The sequence below is a fragment of the Narcine bancroftii genome, chromosome 7 (assembly GCF_036971445.1).
Source record: "Narcine bancroftii isolate sNarBan1 chromosome 7, sNarBan1.hap1, whole genome shotgun sequence".
NCBI classification, from domain to species: domain Eukaryota; kingdom Metazoa; phylum Chordata; class Chondrichthyes; order Torpediniformes; family Narcinidae; genus Narcine; species Narcine bancroftii.
Genome location: NC_091475.1, coordinates 19,181,430 through 19,206,424, shown reverse-complemented (window position 1 = coordinate 19,206,424; position 24,995 = coordinate 19,181,430). Strand labels below are relative to the sequence as shown.

The 24,995-nt window shown below is 43.3% G+C and overlaps 1 protein-coding gene and 1 long non-coding RNA gene across 6 annotated transcripts in view; one reads left to right on the top strand and one right to left on the bottom strand.

Annotated features, from left to right (window-relative positions):
* Positions 1–620: 620 nt before the first annotated feature.
* Positions 621–15,176, bottom strand: LOC138738566 (uncharacterized). Of its 2 annotated transcripts, none has more exons than XR_011341604.1 (3): positions 14,370–15,176; positions 6,354–6,548; positions 621–1,006 (listed from the first exon to the last, which is right to left on the bottom strand). It is a non-coding gene; the product is annotated as an uncharacterized lncRNA (long non-coding RNA). The 2 variants fall into 2 exon arrangements; XR_011341603.1 differs by having other exon boundaries at positions 6,364–6,548.
* LOC138738565 (amyloid-beta precursor protein-like) overlaps positions 14,888–24,995 on the top strand; it is a 138,821-nt gene continuing 128,713 nt past the window's right edge. For 3 of the 4 annotated variants that reach the window (XM_069889013.1, XM_069889012.1, XM_069889011.1), the window contains exon 1: positions 14,889–15,156. In XM_069889013.1, coding sequence (XP_069745114.1) covers positions 15,070–15,156 — 87 coding nt within the window. In that variant the 5' untranslated portion in view covers positions 14,889–15,069. Of the gene's footprint in view, positions 15,157–24,995 lie in introns of all 4 variants that reach the window. The other variant, XM_069889014.1, reaches the window with a different exon arrangement.

The following is a 24,995-nucleotide window of genomic DNA, read 5'->3' as shown; positions in this document are numbered from 1 at the left end:
CTACATTAAGTACACTGTTTGACCAGCTGAGATTCCCCACCATAGTGTTTTTGCTATTGCTGCTCCTATGTCCTATAGTCTGCCCTCTTTGTGTATCTCTCAAGATGTGGCTCTGAAACCTTTCTCCCTTTGAGCAATCTTGAACAAACAAGTGAGGGGGGGGAGGGGGGAACTCAGTGGGTCAGGCAGCATCCATGGGTAATGGCAGCAGTGTTAAATATTTCTCTCAGACCACCACAGGACAAGAAAATTCTTTGCCTTTGTCACTGAATTAAAGTCTAATACAATTCTACGGCTCATTACTGGGAACGTTATGTATAACATTAACCCCACCCCCCACCCCCACCTCCCACTGCTGTCATCTCTCCATTCCATCTCCTATGCACAGACATGATAAATTCCACCTAGTCCCTTATCACATACAATTAACACCTTTTGTTGGTCTGGATTCCTTCCCCGTTGTTTGAATTCTGAGACCTTTTCTGATACTTCCTTGAAGAAGGGCTCAGGCCCAAAACGTCGCCCGGCCAATATATCTGTGTTCTCCTATAGATGCTGAATAGACCAGCTGAGTCCTTCCAGCATTTCGGTGTTATTACATTATGCATGCTACATAGATGTTGATTAAATCCTTTTTTTTAATAATGCTGTCAGCTCTTTTGTGAATTTTGATTGTTGCCCATTCAGTTCATTTTGCTCTTATTTATTTTTTGCTTTCTTTTCAGCCTCTCTTCCTCCAGTTTACAATGGTTAGATGGATTATGCCACGGATCCACTCTGTGGATCCAACACCTCCAGCCTTTCCACAGCGTACCCCACCCCCGGAATGCTCAATAAAATTAATTTATAAATAATGTCATTGAAGGGTTGAGAATTGGCTGCTGATCGTAACAACGTTCCTTTGTAATAAATGAGAGTGCCTCAAGCAGCAATAAGGAAAGTGTCACCATCCCTCTGACTGGTTCAAGCTCGGTGTCTCGATGTTAATTACATCTTCAGCTCTTTCCTGTGATACAATCGAAGGGAAAGAATGGAATTTTTATTAACATTATTAGATTTACTACCTCAGCTATATGCCCACGGTATAACTCGGTACCTGAAGATTTCTCCAGTGTCATCAAGGAAATCAACACTTGAAAAGATAGTTGTGCAAGTTGCAAATTGGGTGGCTGCTTCACTGAGCAGAGGAGGTTCACCAGGTTGATCCCAAAGATGAGGGGGTTACTGGAATTTAAAAAAATGAGAGGGGATCTTATGGAAACCTAGATTATGAAAGATTTAAAATAGAGATAGGTAGGTTGTTTCCATTGGTGTGGGAGATGAGAACTAGGGGACATAGCCTCAGAATTCGGGGTAGTGGAGTTAGGACAGAAGTGAGAAGGGACCGCTTTTCTGAGAGGGTGGTGAATCTGGGGAATTCACTGCCCATTGAAGCAGTGGAGGTGACCTCAGTAAATATATTTACGTCAAGGTTCGATAGATTTTTATCAAGTCAGGGAATTAAAGGATATGGGGAAATGCCAGGTAGGTGTAGATGAGCCTATCATCAGATCAGCCATGAATGGCAGACCAGGCTCGATGGGCCGGATAGCCAACTCCTGCTCCTATTTCTAATGTTCTTATCTTCTAACATCCATGTTGTTTGTGGGGCTAAGTTTGAACTTCCCAGAGCCAACAATTTTTTCAATTCTCCCAACCATTCCTACACAGATATGCCTATCCTCGACTTCATCCATGGTCAGGATGAATCTAAACACAAACATCAGGAACAATGCATCATATTCCTTCTGGACAACCTTACATCTGACACCATGAGCATCAATCTTTATTTCCATTTTTAGGTAAACCCCACCTGGTTCCCCTGTTTCCATATCTTGTAAAATAACACAATGCTGGAGAAACTCAGCAGGTCAAACAGTGTCCTGTATTCTATGATTGGCTGCTGCCGGCTGGACACGCCTCCCGATACCAATCCTACCCATAGCCCTTTGCATGCTCCCCATTTCACTCTGCCTTGATCATTCAATGAGTTTTGATGGTTGTTCCAGTCTATAGTTAATAAAAGCCTTTTGTAATTATTCAAGGTGCATCAATAACAAAGGTAAAAATGCATAATCAATGTTTTGGACGAGCCCTTTGCTGTTTCCAGATCTTCTTTACCTACTATACTTCCCTTTCTCTCTCACTTTACCCCATTTTTTGAGTGGTCTCTTCTGCTTCTATCTAATGCCCTGAGACCCCTTGTCCCCTCCCCCAGCTTCCTTTGTTGTCCACGTATGTAATATCACCCCCTTTTTACTTTAGTCTCAATAAAGGTTCCAGACATGAAACACAGGTTGACCTTTTCCACCCATGGATGCTGCCTTACCCACTGAGTCCCTCCATTTCCTCATTGTTGATTGTGATTTGCAGTGGTGTAAAGGAGAAGAGGAATTTGGACTAATGTAAAACAGGCTATATTTGTTTTCTGTAAAGAATTCAGTGAGTGAGGGTTTTTATTTATATAACTATATAACCATATAACAATTACAGTACGGAAACAGGCCTTTATGGCTCCTCTTGTCCACACTGATTTAAATGAACTCCACTAGTTCCACCTATCTGCTTCCTCTCCATAACCCACCAGTCCCCTCACATCCATGTACTCATCCAAACCTTTCTTAAATGACGAAATTGACCCTGATGCAACCACATCTTCTGCAAGGTCATTCCACTCAACCACCACTCTCTTGAGTGAAGAAGGTTCCTTTTTTGTTACTTCTAAAGTTCTGCCCCCTAACCCTCAACTCATGACCCCTCATTCCAATCTCACCTACCCTCAAGGGGAAGAGCCTATGCACATCTACTTTATCTATCCCCCTCTTAATTTTATATACCTCTATCAAATCCCTCCACCTCCCCTCAACCTTATACGCTCCAATGAATAAAGACCCAGTCTTCTCAATCTTTCTTTGTACTCTAAATATTGCAATCCAGGCAACATTTTAGTAAATCTAATTTACACATCTATTGTCTTTGTCAAAGAAGTTACTGCAAAAAGAAATGAAGAAATTATTACAGAAACCACAACAAAAACTAAGCTGAACTTTCATATGACCTCACTGGACAAAAGCCATTGCACCTATTTACAATTAAATAATATTTCACTGGGAACCTAACAATGTCTGTTCTTATTAAAACATGAATATTATCCCATGATACTTTGGGAACCAGTAATAGAGTAAGAATGAACAAATGAGTAGTTTCCTTTTTTATTTCAATCAATTTAAAGACTGAAGAAAGAGCCTTCAGGCAAAATTGAAAATATTTTTTTTAACCCTGCTAATAAAATTTCATGGCAGCAAATAAATGATCAACTATGCAGAATTTATGTTTCCATCAATTTGTGCATTAAGAAAGTGGACGTAGCTTGCAGTTGCTTTACTGATGGTTGCTCAATCTCGCACATCCGTGGAATGGGTTGGTCAATGGTGGGATTGGGGGCATCAAAGGATGTAAGGGGAAAGGCGCGGGCAAGTGAACGGAAGTTTTCATTTTGATTTTTAATACCGATTTACAGGCGGCCCATCCGGCCCATGAGCCCGTGCTGTTCAAAAACATAATGAAGATGAAGTATAAATCAGTCAGCATTTGTTCCATCTTCGATCTTGATTCAGTTGTGATTGATGGATTTCAAACATTGAGCTTCAATAACCAAAAATACCTATGGTTTTTTTTTTTCTAAACTGATTTAAAAATAAAATTGATTGTGCTTCCAAACTCAAAAAATGAAAACTTTAACCCCTAGTTAAATTATAAATCAATTTATCAAGAGAAAAATACAAAGTAGGGTTCATAAATTGGCGCGATATCTGCGATTAATCCACTTGTATTTCTCTGCTAATCTATGTTCAGTGCATTTGTTGGATTTCAAAAGTGATGTTGAGGGATTGAATTCACTTACTTTTCTGTCTCTGAATTAGGTGAATGGTTTCATTTCAAAATCAAAAAAAGTAATTTGGTTCATTTAATTTGCATCACAAGTGGTGGTTTCATAGAACATAGGAATCTACAGCACAGTACAGACCCTTCAGCCTACATAACATGCCAACATAATAACAAGTGCCTAGAAGCTCCCTGCTGTATAACCCTCCATTTTGCTCCATTCCATGTACCCATCTAATTGTCTCTAATAATAGTTTATTGTCATACAAGTACCATGTTATGGATACACTGAAATTCTTCCTTGCTGCTTTTACACAGTTGTGTGAAATACACTAAATAAACAAAAAGATTAAATTACCACACGACGGAGAAAAAGGTAGTAAATATGTAAGATAGATAAATTCCACGGTTGCAGTTAGTGCAAAAACTATGATGTTACAATCGTCCAGACAGATCTTTGGTCCTGAAGTAATGCTCTCGTTCGGGAGCCTGATCGTTGCTGGAAGAATACTCTTGGTGAAACTAGAGATCTGGAGGCAGCAGCGAGAAGACAGTGTGACCAGGGAGCAAATTGATGGGACTCAGCAGTGGCTTTCAAACTTTTTCTTTCCACTCACATAGCACCTTGAGTAATCCCCTATGCCCGAGGTGCACTGTGATTAGTAAGGGATTACTTAAGGTGGCATCTGAGTGGAAAGAAAAAGTTTGAACACTGGGATACACCATCAAAATTTGTCACCAACTCTTGAGCATAGAAGTCTGGAACTTAATGCCAAGATAGTGTTCAGAAACACCAACAAGAACTAGCCTTAAACTTTACAGATTTGATTGACTTATGGATCCTAATATGATCCAAATGAAAAAAAACATGTTTTTAACTTATACTTATTGTTGTTCTTTTCTAAGCACCTGCTCAGCAGCAGCAAGTAAGAATTTGAGGGCATATAATCATTGTACAATGTGTATGACAATAAATTCATAATCAAATATTCCCTGGGCCATTAAGTTCTTGCAGCAGTTTGTTTCTCATTCCAAATTCCAGCATTTGTAATCTCTTGTGTCTCAAACTGTGGGGTGTAGCAGTTGGTGTAACACCTTTATAGCGCCAGCAATTGGGACCGGGGTTTGAATCCCTGCACTGTGTGTAAGGTGTTAGTACATTCTCCCAGAATCTATGTGGGTTTTCCCACCATTTGAAACGTACCGTGGGTTTAGGTTAAGTGGGTATAAATTGGGTGGTACAGACTCGTGGAGCAAAATGACCTGTTATCGTGCTATATGCCTAAAAAAGACTCTTGCATCAGTTTATTTTTTTCTTTTGATCATTTACTCTTTCAGTCCAGACCTAACCAGCCATTTCTAACAGTCATGATCTTGACTCAGAGACATGTAGGAGGCTGAGGATGCTGGAGTCTGAAGTAACAGATAATGTGCTGGACAAACTCAACAGGTCAAGCAGCATCAGTGGGAGAGAAGAATTATCAACGTTTTGGGCCAGAGAGTAGAGGGGAGATAGCCAGTATAACATGGTCAAGGGAGGGGTAAAGAGGGGCCTGTAGGGGATTGGTGAAGCAGGGATTGTTTGCTTGTAGGGTTTTAACTCAGTGGGCCCATCCATGCTTCTGAGCCAGATGGTTCTGTTTGCAAGCCTTATTCTGGAGATTAGAGCACAGTAAACAATGGTGACATTTCTGTCCAAGACTGCTACATTGCCAGGGATATTGTAATTTGGAATGAGATGAGCCAAAGTGTCATCTGCTTTCCCAGATAAACGTTCCATTCCAGATGGTGCTATTCAAACAGAAGCAAGTGTTCTGCTCAAACAGAAACAGAAATGACCTCGTCGTTTATTTATTGTCATACATGATCCCACCACTAGGTACATCTTCCCCTCTCCTTCCCTCTCTGCCTTCTGTAGGGACCGTTCGCTTGTCCAGTCATCCCTTCCCACTAATCGTCCCCTCGGCAACTTCCATTGTGACTGCAGGAAGTGCCACACTTGTGCCCACACCTCCTCCCTCACCCCAGATGGTCCTTTCAAGTGAATGAACACATGACTTGCAAATATGTGGGAGTCATCTGCTGCAGTGGCATCCCTGTTGTGGCCTTCCCTACATCAGTGAGACTGGATGTAGACTGGGAGATGGTTTCTCTAAGCACGTTCTCTCTGCTAGGGGTGACTCTAAGTACCCTGTAACTCCTATCTATAACTGCCTCTGCAAGTTCTGCAGTTCATCCAGCTGTAACTGCAGTTCCCCAACATAGTCTCCCAGGAGTTGCTACTGGATGCACCTTTTGCAGGTGTAGTCATCAGGAACATTTGTGCTGACTTCCCACGTCCTGCAATCGGAGCACAGGGCTACCCCAAATGCCTCCATCGCCTGCCTCTTTATTTAAAGTAATTAAAGATAAACTCAAAACAGACTTACCAAACCTTACCTCAAGGGGAGCTCTTCCTCAGCCACTGCTCGCCTTAGCCTCTCAAGCCAAAGCCTCAGTGCCCCCACTCCTTCCCTGATCCACTCACTCCCTGGCTGCTCCTTTATCATACCCTCCTTCTATTGGCCCTCGTGGTTTTGTATGCTTGAAGCATGCTGTCAATCAGCTGGATGTAGTTTGGTGCTCTGTAAACGGTACGTGATAGGAAAATTTTAAGGTGATTTTCATGATTAGCAGCTTAAAACCCATAAAATTACACCCAAAAGTGATCAGGAAGCAAAATCTTCATTGTCCAGTGTAATTTCTACTGCATCTCATAGATTCTATGTGTGGTTTTTCTGATTATCAGATGATAATAACTTGACTTGAATAAAATCTTTGCTGTTTCAAATAGATAGTTACCACCTGCAGATGTTGTTATCATTGCAACTAATAAAAAAGATGAGGTGCTATTCAAACAGCATCTTCCAAACAAACGTTCAACTTGTCTTTTGGAAAAATTGCCCTTCAACAAAATAACAAAACAACTGCTTGGTTGATGCTACCGATGAGAAGGTCAGTCAGTCAGAATGGTGGTTGCTGGATTGACATGAGGAATTAGCTACCTTGGGACCAAGCAATACCTCACTGCATTGCATGACCCAGCCTCCCTTCACTGTAAAGCTCACCGTGAAAGTCACAGGACTGGAAAATACACAGAATTATTTCTGAATCCGGCAAAAGAGTAAGGATACCCCAGAAAGCAAGCACGAGTTGCTTATTCCCTGGAGCGTAGAAGAATGAGGGGTGATTTGATAGTGGGAAAAAATTATGAGGGGTTTAGATAGAGTAAATGCAAGTAGGCATTTTTCCCCTGAGGTTAGGTGAAATACAAACCAGTGGACATGGGTTGAGGATGAAAGGAGAAAAGTTTAAGGGGAACAATGAAGGGCAGCACGATTCGAATCCGGCGCTGTCAGTAAGGACACCCTCCAAAAATGTACAGGGTTTGAAGGTTAATTAATGTACTTTTGTGGGCCAGAAGGGTCTATTATCAGGCTGTATGTCTAAAATGTATTAGAATTTTTTTTTTAATTCGGGGGAACGTCTTCATGCAGAGAATGGTGGGAGTGTGAAATGAGCTGCCAACTGAATGCAAGCTCAATTTTAACATTTAAGAAAAATTTGGACAGGTGCATGGATGGGAGGGATATCGACTGGATGCAGGTCAGTGGGACCAGGCAGAATAATATCTTGACACAGACTAGAAGGGTTGAATGGGCCGGTTTCTCTGCTGTAATGTTCTAGGATTCTAGTATTGCCAAGCACCAATACATGCAATAAAATAGCAGAAGGCAATTTCTTTCAAAACATGCTATGCAGTGATCAACTACCAGGTTTAATGTCAGCTTTGAAATGTTACTAATATAATGTTTGAAACTAGCCCATCTCGTAGTGGAGAATTAGAATTAAAACAGGCAGTGTGTTCACAAAAACAGAATTCTCTTAGACAAGATATCTCATCTGTGTTGGATTCGACATTACAGGTTGCTTCTCTGTCTGCAGATTCTTTATTGCAGCTGTCGTCACCCTTCAGAATTATAATCTAACAACTTCTGCTGCTACAGAATTTGTCAAACTCGCAAAGCTGTGCACTAACCAGAACGTGATAGATTGGGCTACTTAGAGAGAGGGATATGTTTCCTGCACTGATTTTTTTACTTGCACGACACCACATTATGTTGTGGCTAACTCTAATGGTTTAACTATTGGAGCCATACACCGCTGAAGGGACCTTGCGGCCCACAATATCCATACCAACCATTTTACCTGCTTTCACTAGCCATGTTTGTATTACACTAGCTGTTCTTATAATCCATGTTTTAATTTGATAAAGGAGTGAAACACGACGGGCTGCAGACACTGTGATTGTAGTAAACACACCGAAATGCTGGGGGAACTCAGCGGGTCTTTTCAGCATCTATAGGAGACAAAGATCTATTGCCGACGTTTTGGGCCTGAGCCCTTCCTCAAGGAAAATTCAGAAAAGGCAGAAGCGGGAGATATCGGAAAGTCTCCAAATTCAAACAAAGGTGAGGGGGGGGGTGGGGAGGAATCCAGACCAACAAAAGGTGTTAATTGGATATGATAAGGGATTAGGTAGAATTTATCATGTCTGTGCGAAAGGAGACAGAATGGAGAAACAAAGGGGGAAGAAGCATCATCATCAAGGATCCACTCCACCCAGCTTATGCTCTGTTCTTTTAGCTATCATCAGAAAAGAGATATAGGTGCCACAAAACTCATACCATCAGGTTCAGCAACATTTACTACCCTTCCAGCATCAGACAACTAAACAACAAACTCAGAGATTCTTTTAAGGACTCTTAATTTGCATGTTATTTATTATTGAATATTTATTTTCTGTATTATATTTCAGTTTGTTTGCATTTTTCTTTGTTTACATTCCTCTCTTTTGCATACAGATTTTTTCTAGACTACAGGGTTTTCCCCTACCGATAAGTAGAAATTCTGTCTGACCCACAGGAAAAAGAATCTCAGGGTTGTATGCGATGTCATGTATGTACTCTGACAATAAATTTGAACTTTTGAACTTTGAGTCCTTGTCCCTCAGTATCTGAAAGATATTTCATGCTGACTGATAGACTTGAGGTTAAAGGTAGAGTGAAACATAAATGTCTGCAGATGCTGTAATTGCAGTAAAAACAGACAGAAAGGTTGGAGGAACTCAGCAGGTCTCACAGTGTCCATAGGATAAAGATATATTACCGACATTTTGGGCCTGAGCCCTTCTTCAAGATATAAGCAAAGAATGAGAAGGTGTCAGAATACAGACTGAAGAATGGCAGGGTGTTGATACAAAAGGAAAGGTGAGAAATGATTTTGGCTCTATGAAAGGAGACAGAGGAAAAAGGAAGAGAGAGAGAGAGAGCAAGCTGGGGAAGGGCAACAGGGGGGTAAAGAAGGTGGGAGGAGGAAGTGGTTTAATGGAAACGGGAGAAGTTAATGTTGATGGCGTCCAGTGGGAGGACGCCCAGACAGAAGATGAAGTGTTGATCCTTCAATTTGCAGGTAGTCTTAATCTGGCAGTGCATGGAGAGACATGTCAGTAAGGGAATGGGTCAGGGAATTGAAATGGATGGCCACTAGGAGATTAAGGCCTTTGATATAGACAGAGCCAAGGTGCTCAACAATGTGATCTTCTAGTCAGTGTCCAGTCTCTCTGATGAAGAGGAAACCACAAAGGGAGCACTGGATGCACTAGATGGTGCCTGCATCAAAGGTGTTTGGGTCTGGAAGAACCTTCACCAGAGGTCAGCATTGAACTCAGATCACTGGAGCTATGAGGCGCCATTTCTCCCAGCTGCACCCCTGTGCTATCACAGTGACTTCAGAATAAGGGTTCTGGGTTATTAAGGAGGGGAGCTGATTGGAAAATATGGGGAAAATAAAAAGGGGTTAGAGTAGGAAGTTTAAAAATAGGTGCTTGATGGATGCGCGAAAGGACCTGTTGCTGTGCTGTATCTCTCCATTACTCTGTACTCTGCTCTGAAAACAACCCCAGCTTCTCCAACCTCTCCTCTCAGCTGAAATCACTCACTTTAAGAACCATCCTCGTAAATGTTGATGGTTAGAATTTTTGACTTTTTCAGAAATGAAAGGGTTCAAGTTCTACCTGAGAAGCAACAACAAGAATTTGTCAAAATCTATCAGGATCAAAGCTTGAATGAGCTCCAATGTGTTCACTTCTATGGGCATGAGAGATCCTACTGTGTTGTTTCAAAGGTCTGATCCAATAATTATTCAGTGATCTTTGTTACTGGTCGCTCAACTTTAGAATAGGCAAATTCAAAGATATAAAGATGAGGATTTCAGGGTTAGAAAGGCTGAGACAAGGTCAGGGTTTAGATAATATATTTCCAGACAAATTTGGATAGATTTTTTACCTGGTAGAGGAATTAAGGGATATGGGGAAAAGGCAGGTAGGTAGAGATGAGACTATCAACAGATCAGCCATGATCTCATTGAAAGGCTGAGCAGGCTTTGCGGGCCGGATGGCCGACCCTTGTTCTTATTTATTAAGTTCTTAATATTATATAGGTGAAATAGCCAATCGTGAGAATGATTATGGATGATTTAAAACTGGTTTCAGGGTGAAATAGGACCAAGGTTTTGAACAGTCAGAGAGTTGCCAAGGACCATGGTGTACAAGTCTATAAATCTAAGGAATGGACACAAATTGGCTCAATGGCCCTCAGTAATGTACAATTTTAACTGATGGAGTAATTCTATAATACAATAACATATCAAATGGTTTCAGATAATTCATCTCAGCTGTATTGGTCTCATCTACATACTGCTGTTGGAGAGCAGCAGTAATCATCAAGGATCCGCACTACCCAGCACATGCTCTGTTCTCGCTGCTACCGTGCGGAAAGAGGCATAGATGCCACAACACTCACGTCACCAGGTTGAGAAACAGTTGTTACCTCTCCACCATCAGACTCTTAAGCAGCAAACTCAATCAGGGACTCATTTAAATTTTTTTAAAAATTAATTTAGCCTTACAGCACAGTAACAAGCCATTTCAGCCCACAAGTTCGTGCTGTCCAATCTACACCCATTAACCAACACCCCTGGGTCATTTTAAATGGTGGGAAAACTCACAGGGAGAAAGTGCAAGCTCCTTACAGAAAGTGCGGGGTCCAAAGCCTGGTCCGGATTGCTGGCGCTGTAAAGGCGATGAGCAAACCACTTTGCCAACTTTGCAGCCCCACAGTTAGCGACTCTTACTTTTGCACTTTATTGATGGTTTTTTTCCTCTCTTGCAGTCAGTTTGTTAACATGTATTTATTTAATAATTTGCATGTGTACGTTGAGTCAGGTTTTTTTTTGCACTACTGATAAGTGGTAATTCTGCCTGGCCTGCAGGAAAAAGAACCTCAGGGTTGTATGTGATGTTATGTATGTACTCTGAAAATAAATCTGAAACCAGAAATAAATTTTCTCATATTTATAAATAAACTAACCAAGCATTACCTTGTCTTTACAATTTGTTGAATGCTGCTTGCTGATTTATTGGAAAGTATTCGCTCTCGTACTTGACAGAGAAGTGAATGTTTCTAGTTTCCTCAGTTAATCTTTCAGTAAAGTACAGGCATCTATAATAGCTTGACACCATGTGGTGGCACAGATTTAAACAATGAGCAACAAAGTGATAGATGGAATACAATGTGGGAAAGTGCAAGGTTATTTGCATTAGTAGGAAGGACAGGAAAACAGAACACTTTTAAAACAGGGAAACAACTAAGAAATGTTGATGTGCAGAGCGATGAGATGGAGGATGTAAGAGCAGAGGGGCATGAAGTCGAGGGGCTTTCATCAGTAGGATGAAGTACAAAGTAGGGAACTGGTTGAACATTTTGCACAACTTTGGTCAGACCATATCCGGAGCAGAGCGTGGTTCTAGTCTCCACAGCTGGGAAGGAGAGCGCTGATGGATTCAGATGTGATTGTCGCAGAAGTAATAATGTCACTGAGGCATGTAACATTCCATAAGTTGCATTCCTGGTGGGTGCTGACAGGTTGTTTTCTATATCTGTAAATTATACAAATTGTGGACAGAGACTCAAGATGATCAGAGTTCTATTACCAGAAATTGCTGATCTTTGGGATTCTCTATCCCAGAGGTCTGTTGTATTGAGGTACATTAAAGACTGAGACTGATACATTTTTTGCCATGTTAGTGCAAAACCAGAAATCACTAAGGGTATAAATGAAGGAGATGGAATCATATTGTGCCCACTGGAGGGTTCAAAAACTAAAGGGCATAGAATTAAGATTGGTAAAAGGTCCTCAAATTATATGGTTTTTTTTTACCGGTTGTTAGTGCAGATTTTCAGATTTCACTTATCGTCAGAGTACATACATGACATCACATACAACCCTGAGATTCTTTTTTTCCTGTGGATAAGGCAGAATTACCACTTACTGGCAAAGCAAAAACATTGCACACAATATACACATGTAAGCAAATAAAGAAATGTAAACAACTGAGTGCAATGCAGAGAGGGAAAAAAACAAATAATAAATTGCAAGAGCCCTTAAAAAAAAGTCCTTATTGAGTTTGTTGTTGAGGAGTCTAATATTGGAAGGGTAGCTACTGTTCCTGAACCTGGTGGTGCCAGTCTTGTAGCACCTGTGCCTCAGCCTGTGATGTCCTGAGTTGTGTCCACTACCTTCTGCATTGCAATATGCTCAACTTATTGGTGTCCCCATGCCACACTGAGATGCAACAAGTCAGCACACTTTCAACCACATATTTATAGAAATTTGCCAGCGTTTCTGATGTCATGCCAAACCTCCACAAACTCCTGAGGAAGTAGAGGCGCTGATGTGCTTTCTTTGTTGGGTCTAGGAAAGATCCTCCAAAATAGTGACTCCCAAGAACATAAATTTGCATTGATGTGAGTGTTTTGTGTGTGTGTGTGTGTGTGTGTGTGTGTGTGTGTGTGTGTGTGTGTGTGTGTGTGTGTGTGTGTGTGTGTGTGTGTGTGTGTGTGTGTGTGTGTGTGTTGTTAGGTCTGCTTTGTTCATGAATGAGTGAGTCAAACACCAGACTGAGTCGAAATCAAGGTTCTTTGTTCTTTATTGCCGGATTGTAACACTTGCAACTAACAGTGTTAGTTGGAGAAGGCGCATTCTGCCGTTATCAGCAAATGGTGCTTTTTATATACCTTAGGATACGTACTTAGTAAATTATCATATCATGACATTGTCCAATGAATAAACTGTTGCTGTCCCTCTCTGCTAGCCTCCTGCACATCAATTTGTCATCCCCACTCTTATCTTGAGAGTACAAGGTCACAACTGCATCTTGTTACGGCCCAGCACTGGGAGACTCCCTCTACATTCCCAGCTCATGATGTTTTGACCTAACAGTGTGCGCGTGCATAAAACACAGATTCTGGGGTGATGGGCCTTGTGCTCAATCTCATTGTTTCTCGGACCCTCCAGACTTGTTCTCACCATCACAGACCTCAAGGGAGTAGATTTGGTGATGTTTGTATCGATGTTGATACAATCACAAAGAAGTCTCACAATACTTTGTGAGATGTTTGAGTAGATTCGGTAGGCCACTGAAAAGTCACAAAAACCTCTCCAGGTGTACCATGGAGAGCATTCTGGCCGGTTGCACCACTCCCTGGCACAGAGGCGTCAACTCTCACGTCAAGAATAAACTCCACAGGGTTGTTGACCCGGCCTGTGACATCACAGGCACCCATCAAGGTCATCGGCATGAGGCAGTGTCTTAAAAAAGCGGCCTCTATACTCAAAGACCCCTACCACCCAGGACATGCCCTCTTCACTCTGCTCCCATCAGGGGAAAGGTGAGCACCTATCAGCACAAGGACAGTTTCTTCCCCGCTGCCATCAGATTCCTGAATGATCAATAAACCAAAGACACTGCCTTACTTTTTGTGTGCTACTAATTAATTTTATTTATAGTAAATAAAATTATTTTATTTAAGATGGCTAGAATATGAATGTTTGCACTAAGATGCTGCCACAAAACATTGAATTTCATGACTTGTTCATGAGAATTCTTATTCTGAATGTTGTTCTTGTATACCTTGATGTAATGTCAATTAGGTATCTTTATCTTTGCTATATAAAATACACTGAGTTTCTCCAGCATTGTGTTTTTACAGTGTTTGCAGAAGTTCATGTTTTACTAGAGACTGTTGTGTGAGAATGGTTGTCTACAACAATTTTGATCTTTCTTCCTTCATCTAACTTGCTCAGGGAATTCAAATGGTGGAATAAAACCAGGAATTGATGGAAAATGCAAACAGTTTATGGTATTACGTAGATGCACATAATATTTTGGAGTATTTTGGTAAAGTGATTAAACCTCTGACTCTTCTGGCTCGAATACAGACTGCTCTACACAGCCAAGCAAGAGGTGCTGTAGGTACATATTAAGAGACTGGGTGAACGCTTACCAATACGGCAAGCTGGAAGGAGCCGCAGTTCCTCCTCCAAACTGGGTGGCGCTGTCGTTGTCTTGCCAGCTGGGGACGGCAGGCTGGAAGGAGCCGCAGTTCCTCCTCCAAACTGGGTGGCGCTGTCGTTGTCTTGCCAGCTGGGGACGGCAGGCTGGAAGGAGCCGCAGTTCCTCCTCCAAACTGGGTGGCGCTGTCGTTGTCTTGCCAGCTGGGGACGGCAGGCTGGAAGGAGCCGCAGTTCCTCCTCCAAACTGGGTGGCGCTGCAGTTATCATCCCAGCCACGTACGGGCTCTCAGGAGCCGAAGCATCTCCTCCAAGACGTGGGTGGCGCTACAGACGCAGTGGCAGCCGAGGCGAAGCGGACGCTGCAGTGCTGCAGCCGCCGCTCCCAGGTCGCCGCCGTTGACGCAGCCGCCGCTGCAGACACTTCGTGACGCAAGGTCGGGGCGGGGGACGGCGCCTGTCTGCGCGGCGGCCTCGGCGCTAGGTGGCGGTGGCGGGCCGGCGTGGACCGGCGTGGAGGCGGGCCCGGAGCCAGGAGGGAGGGGCGGGTGCAGGTGCCGCACCGAACGCTGTCGCCCCGCTCCAGTCAGCGCGTCGGTAGGTTGTGGTGTGGGCACGGGCCGGGCGCTGAGAGGCCTGGACTTACCGTTGGACAAGGACCCCCGCTCCCGCACGCAGACAGCCCAGACAGGCATGATCCCGCACTTACCCGGCCGGCTCGGGATGCTGCTGCTCGCCGCCGCGGCTCTCGTCCTCGCCCCGCTCTGCCGGGCTCTGGAGGTAACAGCGCTCGTTCCTGGCCGTAGGGGCTGGGCTGGGTCGGGGGGGGGGGGGGTGGCGGTATCCCTGGGTTGGGGGGATCCCTGGGTTGGGGGGAGGGGTCCCTGGGTCGGGGGGGAGGGCTCCCTGGGTCTGGGACCTCTAGGGGGAGGGGGCGTGGGTATGGGAGATGGGGGAAGCAGATCCTGGGAATGGGGAGGAAGGGGGGGTTCTGGGGTTGGGGGTCCCTGTGGATGAGGGGACCACATGGTTGCGGAGAGGTGGAAGCAGGTTCTGGGGCGGGTTCCCGTTATTTGTGTGTGTGTGTGTGTGTGTGGTGGGGGGGGGGGGGTCTCCTGGGATGGCGTCCCATGGGTGAAGACAGTGATGGAGGAGCCAGGTCCTGGGAAGGAGGGGAAAAGGGGGAACCAGGTCCTGGGGGGGAGGGGAAAGGGGGAACCAGGTCCTGGGGGGGGAGGGGAAAGGGGGAAACCCGGTCCTGGGGGGGAGGGGAAAGAGGGAACCAGGTCCTGGGGGGGGAGGGGAAAGGGGGAACCACGTCCTGGGGAGGAGGGGAAAGGGGGAACCACGTCCTGGGGAGGAAGGGAAAGGGGGAACCACGTCCTGGGGAGGAGGGGAAAGGGGGAACCACGTCCTGGGGAGGAGGGGAAAGGGGGAACCACGTCCTGGGGAGTTTCTGGGTGGGGGAGGAGATGAATTGGATGCCTGGGAGCCCTATCCTGAGGTGGATATCCCTTGGGTGGGTAAGGGGAGGGGGAATGAGGGTGGAAGATCCTGGGGTGTGGATCTTGAGGTGAGGTCCGTGTGTGTATCCACCTTGAGGGTTCATTCACATTTCCTGGGGATTGGGAGGGGGCTTTGTGGGGAGCTCACGAAGATGGGGAGGGAATAGGGTCCATTGTCCGATGCCATGAGGGTTAGGTAGGGCGTCCCTGGGAAAGGTGAAGTGCCCTGGGCTCCCGGTGATGGAGTGAGGGGGTTTGAGGTCTGAATAAAAAATGTCCTGGCTTCCCAGTGGACGGAGAAAGAGGTGGGTTTCGTCCTGGGTCGGAACCCTCCTGGATTGTCCTGAGTTCCCTGTGCAGATTGGGCTGGGGGAGAAATGCCTGAGGGAAGAGGGTATTGTGGGTGTTGGGGAAGGTTGGGTGGGGGTTAAGAGGGGAGTGTGGACTCTTCCTATTTGGTGTTTATGGGGAGGTATCTGGTTTGGGAAGTGGGGTACCTAGCCTTGAGTACGCCGTGAAGGGGGGGGGGGGAGAATGAGATGGTCTTGGAGTGGGTTTGGGGGTTCGCTCGGGATCACCGACCTGCCTGCGGGACTCTTGCTTGCAGACCAGGTGGGGATGATAAAAGGATTGAAAGGGTAGTTGAGGGTCTCAAGGGTGGGATTAATTGTTTAGCTGTCTGAGCTGGGGATCAGTATAGGGAAGCAGCCTGTGATCGTTGAGGGTCTCTGAGAGGCTGTTGAAGAGGTGGGTGGGCGGATTGATGTTGTCTAGCACTCTGGGTCGGGGGGTTATATCGCGAGCAGCCCTGAGGGTCTCTTGTCGGCGGGGACGAGAATGATGTGTTGCACTTGGAGAGGGAGGGGTGGGGGGAGGATGATAAACAAACCTGTGGGATCAAAGCGAACCTCTCTCCCCTGAGGTTTGGAACCAGGATGCGAGTTGCCTATCAATCTTTCCCCATTCACTCGCCTTCACCTCTCCCTCCTCCCCGCCTGCTGCACTCACTCTCTCCCTGTCCCGCCCTCCTTCCCCATTGAATCGCCGTCTGCGTGTTCTTTGTTTGGATTCTTGCCCCTTCCCTCTCTGTGTGAGCGTGGGGTAGAAGCTCTGCAGCAGGAAGATTCGCCCCGTTTCTACCTCCTCTCTGTGTTTGCACCTCGCTTTGCCCGATCCCGTGCCCGCTATTTCCCTCTTCCCCACCGCCCCATCCCTATTTTAAATCAGGTGCTTACCCCTAAGAAGATGGCGCCTCTGCAGTGCGCAAACCTCCCTGTGCCATCGGGGTCGTTAGTGATAGTTCTACCATAAAAATAAACGCACATTGGTTTTCAGGTTTATCACTTTGTAACATGCAAAGGGGCTCGTTCCAGTGAAGAATGCGTGGGCTGGGTTATTGTTAGATACGCACAAATGTATCATGTACCAAAAAAAATCTGGAAAGGCAAAATGGGTATGAAAAAAATTAAATTGAGACACTTGACCTTTTAGATCTGGACTTTGGAAAGGGCTGGGGATTTCTGCATATTCTACAATTTTACTCTGCGCTCTGGCCATTTGTTCCTCCCTTCCTTGCATTTTAAATTGGAGATCTGTATGGTATCTATATTAATGCAAGAAAACTATACAGATCTCCAATTTAAAATGTAAGGAAGGGAGGAACAAATGGCCAGAGCGCAGAGTAAAATTGTAGAATATGCAGAAATTTCCAGCCCGTTCCAAAGTTGATCATGTCTGTTATTCATGCCCGAGCTCCCTGGTGTGCACTCTTGGCAGGTTTTTCTTTATTTTTCCCTCTTCTCCCTGTCTTGTTCCTTGTCCTTTTGTTTTGCCCCATTTCGTGTCCGTTGCTCATATTGCCCAGTATGTTGGCGTAATCTGAGAAGCTTCTGTTTGACAGCCAGCTAATAAAACTTGAGATGATCATGAGAAAAATTTTTTTTTATCTGCAGTATTGTTTTTGTAAATAGGTTTTATGGTTTTGGAAGCGGGCTATTACATCATTTCAATAATTAATTGAGCATATAACATTGAAGTTTTACCAGGTTTTGATGAATACTAGAAGTGAGATTGTATTTAATTGATGAGAAGTTAAATCACGTCTTTTTTTTGAGTAGTTCTGTTATTGAACATGGGTTTAATAGTGGAAACATTACTTTTTGAGAGGGCTGTTACGTTAACGTGGAATGTAAAAGCATAATAAAGCTTTATAAAATTATCTTGCCTTTTATTGCATTCTTCCAATATATTTTGCAATTTAAAAAAAAAACAAGACCTGAAGCATTTAAGTCGGATGATGCTGATCATGGCTCTGAAGAAATTAACTTGGGTGGGTCTTTCTTGCAAGATCTTTCAAATGGATGCGGTTCTTGTCGTAAATCCTGGTCATGGACTGATTCCAATGAACTTTCTGCAATTACAAGGCTTGGGTTGATTGGGATTGGATTGTAGAAAACAAAGGGGTAGCTTTGTACCCATTCTTACTTGTGGCATTTTGTCATATTTGAATTAAACATTTTGATTGCAGATGGATGAGGTTATTTGCTGATGTTCTGTTTGTATCAAGGTTGGTGAATTTCACCTGGAGGCCACTGCATGCTGTTTTTCAATATAACCTCAGACTCCAGGGAGTCAAATCCAGTGTAGTACTTTGATTTGGAAAATATTAATGTACCAAAAGCAATATGTGATGTAATTTGTACAGTTATATTCAAAGGGTCAACCTGGAGCATTGACAATTATTTTCTTCTCACAGATGCTTCTCAACCTGCTGAATTCTTCTAGCATATTATTTTGTCTGCTTGTATATGCACTTTGCGGTGTTGTTTGGTTTAAAAAATCACCAAACAGGCCAAAATGTTTCACATCTTTGACCTAATATCTGCTTAGTTACTGCTTCTCAACCAGAATAACTAATGCTCATTTGGTATTCATCTTGTCCTGCCTTACTACAAGATCCTAAGTACAGTACAAAAGTCCAGGCTGACACTTTTGTGCCATCTTGTCAGGGATACAAGATCAGATGTTAAGATGATATCCAATTTGAACACTTGAGTGAATGTAGGAAATCTCATTACTTCAAATGTTTTCTACCCAATCAATATTGGTTACAATCAATTTGATACTTGTGGAGTCACAAGTGATCTCAGGTTCTGGAATCTAGAAAAACCAAATTGTTGAAGAACTCTGGGTCAAGCAGTGTCTGTGGGTAAAAAGGAATTGTTGCTGTTTCCGGTCAAGACCACGCATCTGGATGGGGTGGAAAGGGAAATCAGCCAATATAAAGAAGAGATGGTCAAGATGGATCAGTAGCTTGTAGGTGGACTACGAGCTGCTGAAGAATGATGAACACGTGGAGTTGGGAAAGAGAAGAAGATTATGCCCGGTGGAGAAGGTAGGGTGAAGATGGACACCTGATGGAGAGTGATAAGCGGGAATACAAAGGCTGGACTCTCTAATGATCAGGAAGATGATACGGGAATCATTTGGGGTGGGTGGAAATAAAGGGCAGATAGATCTAGATGGGTGAGGTGTGGAACAAAGAGGGGTATGAAAGTAGGTGATGAGGGGTTGGAGGTATCAGAAGGGATGAAAATGGGAAAACCAGAAGTGCATTGGAAGGAGAGGAGGAAACACAGGAGGAAAGGCTTACTAGAAATTGGAATGTTCAATATTCATATCATTGGGTTTTAGACTTCTTAAACAACATAGATTATGATGGGCCTCATCAGTGTAGAAGGTTGAGAATGGACAGAGGAGTTGAAATGGTATATATCCAGGAGCTTGAAATGGCACAAAGCATGGGTGCTCTACAAGTTGATAATCTTATCTGTGCCTGGTCTTGCCATGTTGAGGAGATCACATGGGAACTACTGGATGAAGTTGAAGGAGGTGTACGTGAATCTTTGCTGTGGCTGAAAGGGCAGTTGAGATCCCTGGGTAGTGGTGAGAGAGGAGGTACAAGAGCAAATGGTTGTTGGGGCAGAGTATTATGGGTAGGTTGGGGAGGTTTGAATGAGTCAGGGAGTCACTTGTGGAAGATGGGGTGGAGAAGAGTTGGTAAGCTATGGGATATTGTTGAAGTTGGCAAAAATGTCAAAGGAAATATTTAATATTTATGGGAACTGGTTGTGTACGGATTGGTTGTTTCCTGTGCTGCAGGACTAAATATAGTATTTCACGGCTGTAATATTAGTAATTCTGAAAGGGATACAATAGACATTATGTAGCTGAAAGTCTGTCTTCAGCGGTGATTTCAGTTTCTGAATGTTGTTCAATGTTCGCAGGTCTGTTCTTGCCTGACATTTCAAAATGATATTGGAATGTTGTTTTCTTCTAACCAGAGCTAGTATTTCAGTAATACTTGGGTCTCTCTGCCTACATGCCACCCTTTGCTTCTAGTCTGTGGTGAACCATTTTATTTTACCTCGTCCCACTGACCTGCACTCAGTCCATAGCCCTCCATGCATCTCCCATCTATTTACCTGATCAAATTCTTCTTGAATGTTAAAGTTAAGTCTTCATTCACCACTTCAGATGGCAGCTCATTTCTGTACTCCCACCACTAAACTTTTCCTTTTCACTCTTAACACATGTCCTCTATTTTGTATCTCACCTACCCTCAGTGGGAAAAAAAGCCTCTCTCTATTTACTCTGCCCTCAAAATTTTAAATACCTCTACAAATCTCCCCTCATTCTTCTACACTCCAGGGAATAAAGTCCTAACCTGTGTAACCTTTCCCTGCAACTCCGGAAAACACAACTATGAAGCCGTGAAATCCAAACATATCTTTGGTTTGTTTAAATAGTCCTCTGGAATATTTCTGGGCAGATTAAACAAGTTTGGACTAAAGATCTCCGTCCAAAAATTCTTGTTTATTTCAATGTACTGTTAAAGAACAGGCCATGGGGGTGACAAGGGGTGCCCTTCTTAGTTTGGAGGTTATTTTTGTCATTAATTACAGCTGATGTATGCATGTGTCAAGTAAGATGTACAGAAAGAGCAACCAAAGTGGTGCCCTTCAACAAAGATCTCCATTAAAATGATTTTTACTCTATTTTAAAACTTTCCTTCATGTCAAATGTATTTTTCCTGTTAGGCACACTGAAAATATTTGTTAATCTGGATAATTAATGTTACAAACCTTTCCCTACTACTGCAGAGGCTCTGCTACAGGAAATTAAATTCCAGTGGTCAGTGGGGGAGAGTGTACCCTTTTCGCTCCCTTTTCTATAGCTTCATTATCAGACATGGTGCAGGCGGGGGACTTGGTACTGGGGTTAAATAAGTATTACTGTTTTATAATTTGAAATGTTTAGTAACACTTTTCTGATTTGTCATAATCTAATAGAAGCATAATACTGTTTAAGTAATTAAGAGTATTGCCCTCAGCTTTAACTCCAATATGTTGCCAGGCTGTTCTAAAGTTACTGGATTGAAAAATCGAACTTGTCTAAGAAAATAACCACCATCTATTGTAATATATTTGGAATGAGAGCATTCAAAGTCAGAAGAGTTTCCTCACCATGGTTTTGCAAGTGGAAGAACATAACCTTACTAAAAAGAATGTAATTATAAATTTAGCTCAATGTCTAGGTTAGTATTATTGGAGTATAACTGTTGTGATCTGTTCATGTTTTTGGCCTTGGAGTGTTATCCACAAGTGTTCCCTCCTGATTCATACAAACTGGAATTTTAATCCTAATCAATGTATGTAGGATAGAAAAAATAGATATTTGAAATTTTCTTTTTTGCCAATCTAATTGTTTCTCGATTCCATTTACCTTTTTGGAAATGATAATCTTTCTCTGTCAAGAATCTATTCAACATCCACAGTTATTGAGGGTGGAAAATTCCAGTTTCATGGCTCTTGAGAAATTTCTTCTTGTGCCATCTTAGTTATAGCAGAAAAGGAAGCCATTTGATACAACATGAACAACTTGCTAGTTCCATTGCAAAGTGAAACACATTAGGCTGAAGATACTAATGTGATTGTAGTAAACGCATCAAAATGCTAGGGGAACTCAGCTGGTCTTTTCAGCATCTCGAGGGGACAAAGATCTATCGCTGACCTTTTAGGCCTAAACTCTTCAAGGAAAAATCAGAAAAGGCAGGATATATCAGAAAGTCACAGAATTCAAACATTGGGAGAGGAATCTAAACCAAGAAAAGGTGTTAATTGGATATGATAAGGGACTAGGTTGAATTGATCGTGTCTCTGTGAAAGTAGACAGGGAATGGAGAGACAATGGGGGAAGAAGGGAGATGGGGGAGTTTAATGAAAGCCGGAGAAATTAATGTTAATGCCATCCAGTTGGAGAGTGCCTAGTCAGAAGATGAGATGTTGTTCCTCCAATTTGCGTGTGGTCTCAGTGTGCCAGTACATGAGACCATGGACAGACACATCAGCAAGGGAATGGAATGGAGAATTAAAATGGGTGGCCACTGGGAGATTCACGCTTTTGTGGTAGACAGAGCCAGGATGCACAACAAAGCAATTGTCCAGCCTATCTGATGTAGAGGAGACCACTGCAGGAGCACCTGATGCAGTGGATGGCTTCACTTGGAAGGACTGTTTGGGGCCCCAAATGGTGCTGAGGGAAGAGGTATTGGCACAAATGGAGCATGTCCTATGGTCACAAAGGTAGGTCCAAGTGGGCAATGGTGGGGAGGGAGGAATGGACAAGGGAGTCATGGAGGAAGTGGTCCCTGCAGAAGGCAGACAGAGGAATATGTGTCTAGTTGTGGGATCATGTGGAAATGGCAAAGAAGGATGTGGAGGCTGGTAGGGTGGTAGGTGAAGACAAGAAGAATCCTGGCTTTGTGCTTGGGGGCGGAGGAGGAGGCCAGGTCAGATGTGCGGGTAATGAAGAATACGTGGGTGAGTGCTGAATTGATAGTTGTAGAGGGAAAGCCATGTTTTTGGAAAAGGACAACGTCTCTGATGATCTAGCATAGAAGTCCTGGGTGCAGATGTGACAGAGACCGAGGATTTGAGAGAATGAAATCCTTAGAGGGGACAGGGTAGGAAGAGGTGGAGTTGAGGTTTCCATCGCAAAGCCCTTTGTACTTTTCCTTATGGGTTTATCCTTGACATGTATTTATTCATTTCCTTCTTGGGAGTCTTCTTTGGAACTTGTCTCTAGCACATTTTTAGGCAAAGCATTCCAGATTCCGTCAAACGGTGCATTTAAAATAAGTCGTCATAAATATATAATCCTTATTCTTCCACCAAGGGAACTTTCTTGCATATCTAATGTGAAAACCCACAAAATCTTGTAAATTAAGTCATCTTGCTCCTCATACTGTTATGTTCCATCTCAGAGTTCAGATTTATTGTCAGTATATATACGACATCACATACAATCCTGAAATTCCTTTTCTTGTAAGCGCGGCAGAATTACCACTATCTGGTGGTGCAAAAAATAAGCTGTACACAATGTGAAACATGTAAAGAAACAAAGATCTGTAAACAAACTGCAATACAGAGAGAACAAAAAGAAAATCAATAAAGTGCACAATTAGTCCTTAAATGAGTCCCTGATTCAGTTTGTTGTTGAGGAGTCTGATGGTGGAGGGGTAGCAGCTGTTCCTGAACCGGGTGGTGCGAGTCTTGTGGCACCTAGACCTCTTTTTCCTGATGGCAGCACCGAGAACAGAGCATGTGCTGGGTGGTGAGGGTCTTTGATAATTGCTGATGCTCTCTGACAGTAGCGCTCCCTGTAGATCTACTCAGTAGTGGAGATGGTTTTGCCTGTAATGTCCTGGCTATGTCCACTACCTTTTGGAGGGCTTTATGCTCAGGAGTATTGGTATTTCCATACCAGACTGTGATGCAGCTGGTTAGCACACTTTCTACCACACCTCTGTAGAAATTTACCAGTGTTTCTGATGTTATACCAATCCTCCACAAATTCTTGAGGAAGTAGAGCCAAAGCCATTGGTGTGTTGGTTCCAGGAAAGATCCTCTGAGATGATGACTCCCAAGAACTTAAATTTGCTCACCCAAGGATTGTATATCTCTGCCTTTCCTGAAATCAACAATCGGTTCCTTAATTTTGGTGACATTGAGTGCAAGGATGTTGTTGGTACACCATTCAGCCAAGTTTTCATTCTCCATCCTATAAGCTGACTCATCCCCTTCCTTTATACGACCCATTGGCGTGGTATCATTGACAAATTTGTGGATGGTGTTATTGTCATACAGAGCCCCACAGTCAGTAAAGTGAGTAGGGAAGGGGACTAAGAACACAGCTCTCATTATAAGGAATCATCTAGTGAACCTTTGCACTGTCTCCAAGATTAGTATATTCCCTTTTAAAGCAGACCAAAATGGTCTAAGTATCAGATGTGACCTTCCCACAATACTGTATTTTGGCAGTAAGCCTTCTCAACTGTTGTATACCTTTCTTCTTGCAATATAAAGGCCAGAATTCCATTTGTTTTCATTTGCTGTGTCTATGTGCCATGCCCTTGTATGAAGGCATTCAAGGTTGTTACACCAACAATTAAATATTCTGATTTACCTTTCCTCTCCCAAATGGACAGCTTCATATTTCCAGGATTCTTATTTGGTCATCATGCTTCTACTGCAGTAATTACTGTACCCCCTTTATCCCTATTGCAAAGTCCAGGTAAATCTGTTCTCTAGTTCTAAGCCCTTTCTACCAGTAGTCCTGTGCGCCTTCATAAAGGAAAAAAAAACTGGAGAGCAGTTGAAATGCTGGTTGACTATTAATTTTCAGATGTTTGTTCAAAATGCTAGCACCACCGCCCCCCCCCCCCCCAAAAATCAAGATGCAAGTAGTTTTTTTTAATGGTGACAAAATGGCATACTCATAGGGATAAGTAACCAGATGGATAGAGGAGATCTGAAAAGATGTTCAAAGTTTCCTTGAAGAATTGCAGTATCCTGAATGACTCTTAGGATTTCAAAGTGGAGAAAGGGCATCAAGGGTAGGTTTGAGAAGCGAGAAGCCATGCATTGACAGCATCCAAGCCCTGTTTAAGTGGTAATGCAGAAGATGAATTTCATTTTGCACTTCGTGAAATAGACTTGTGTACGACTGGAAGTCACAAAAATAAGTTGTATCTAAAAAAAACTGTACACAATA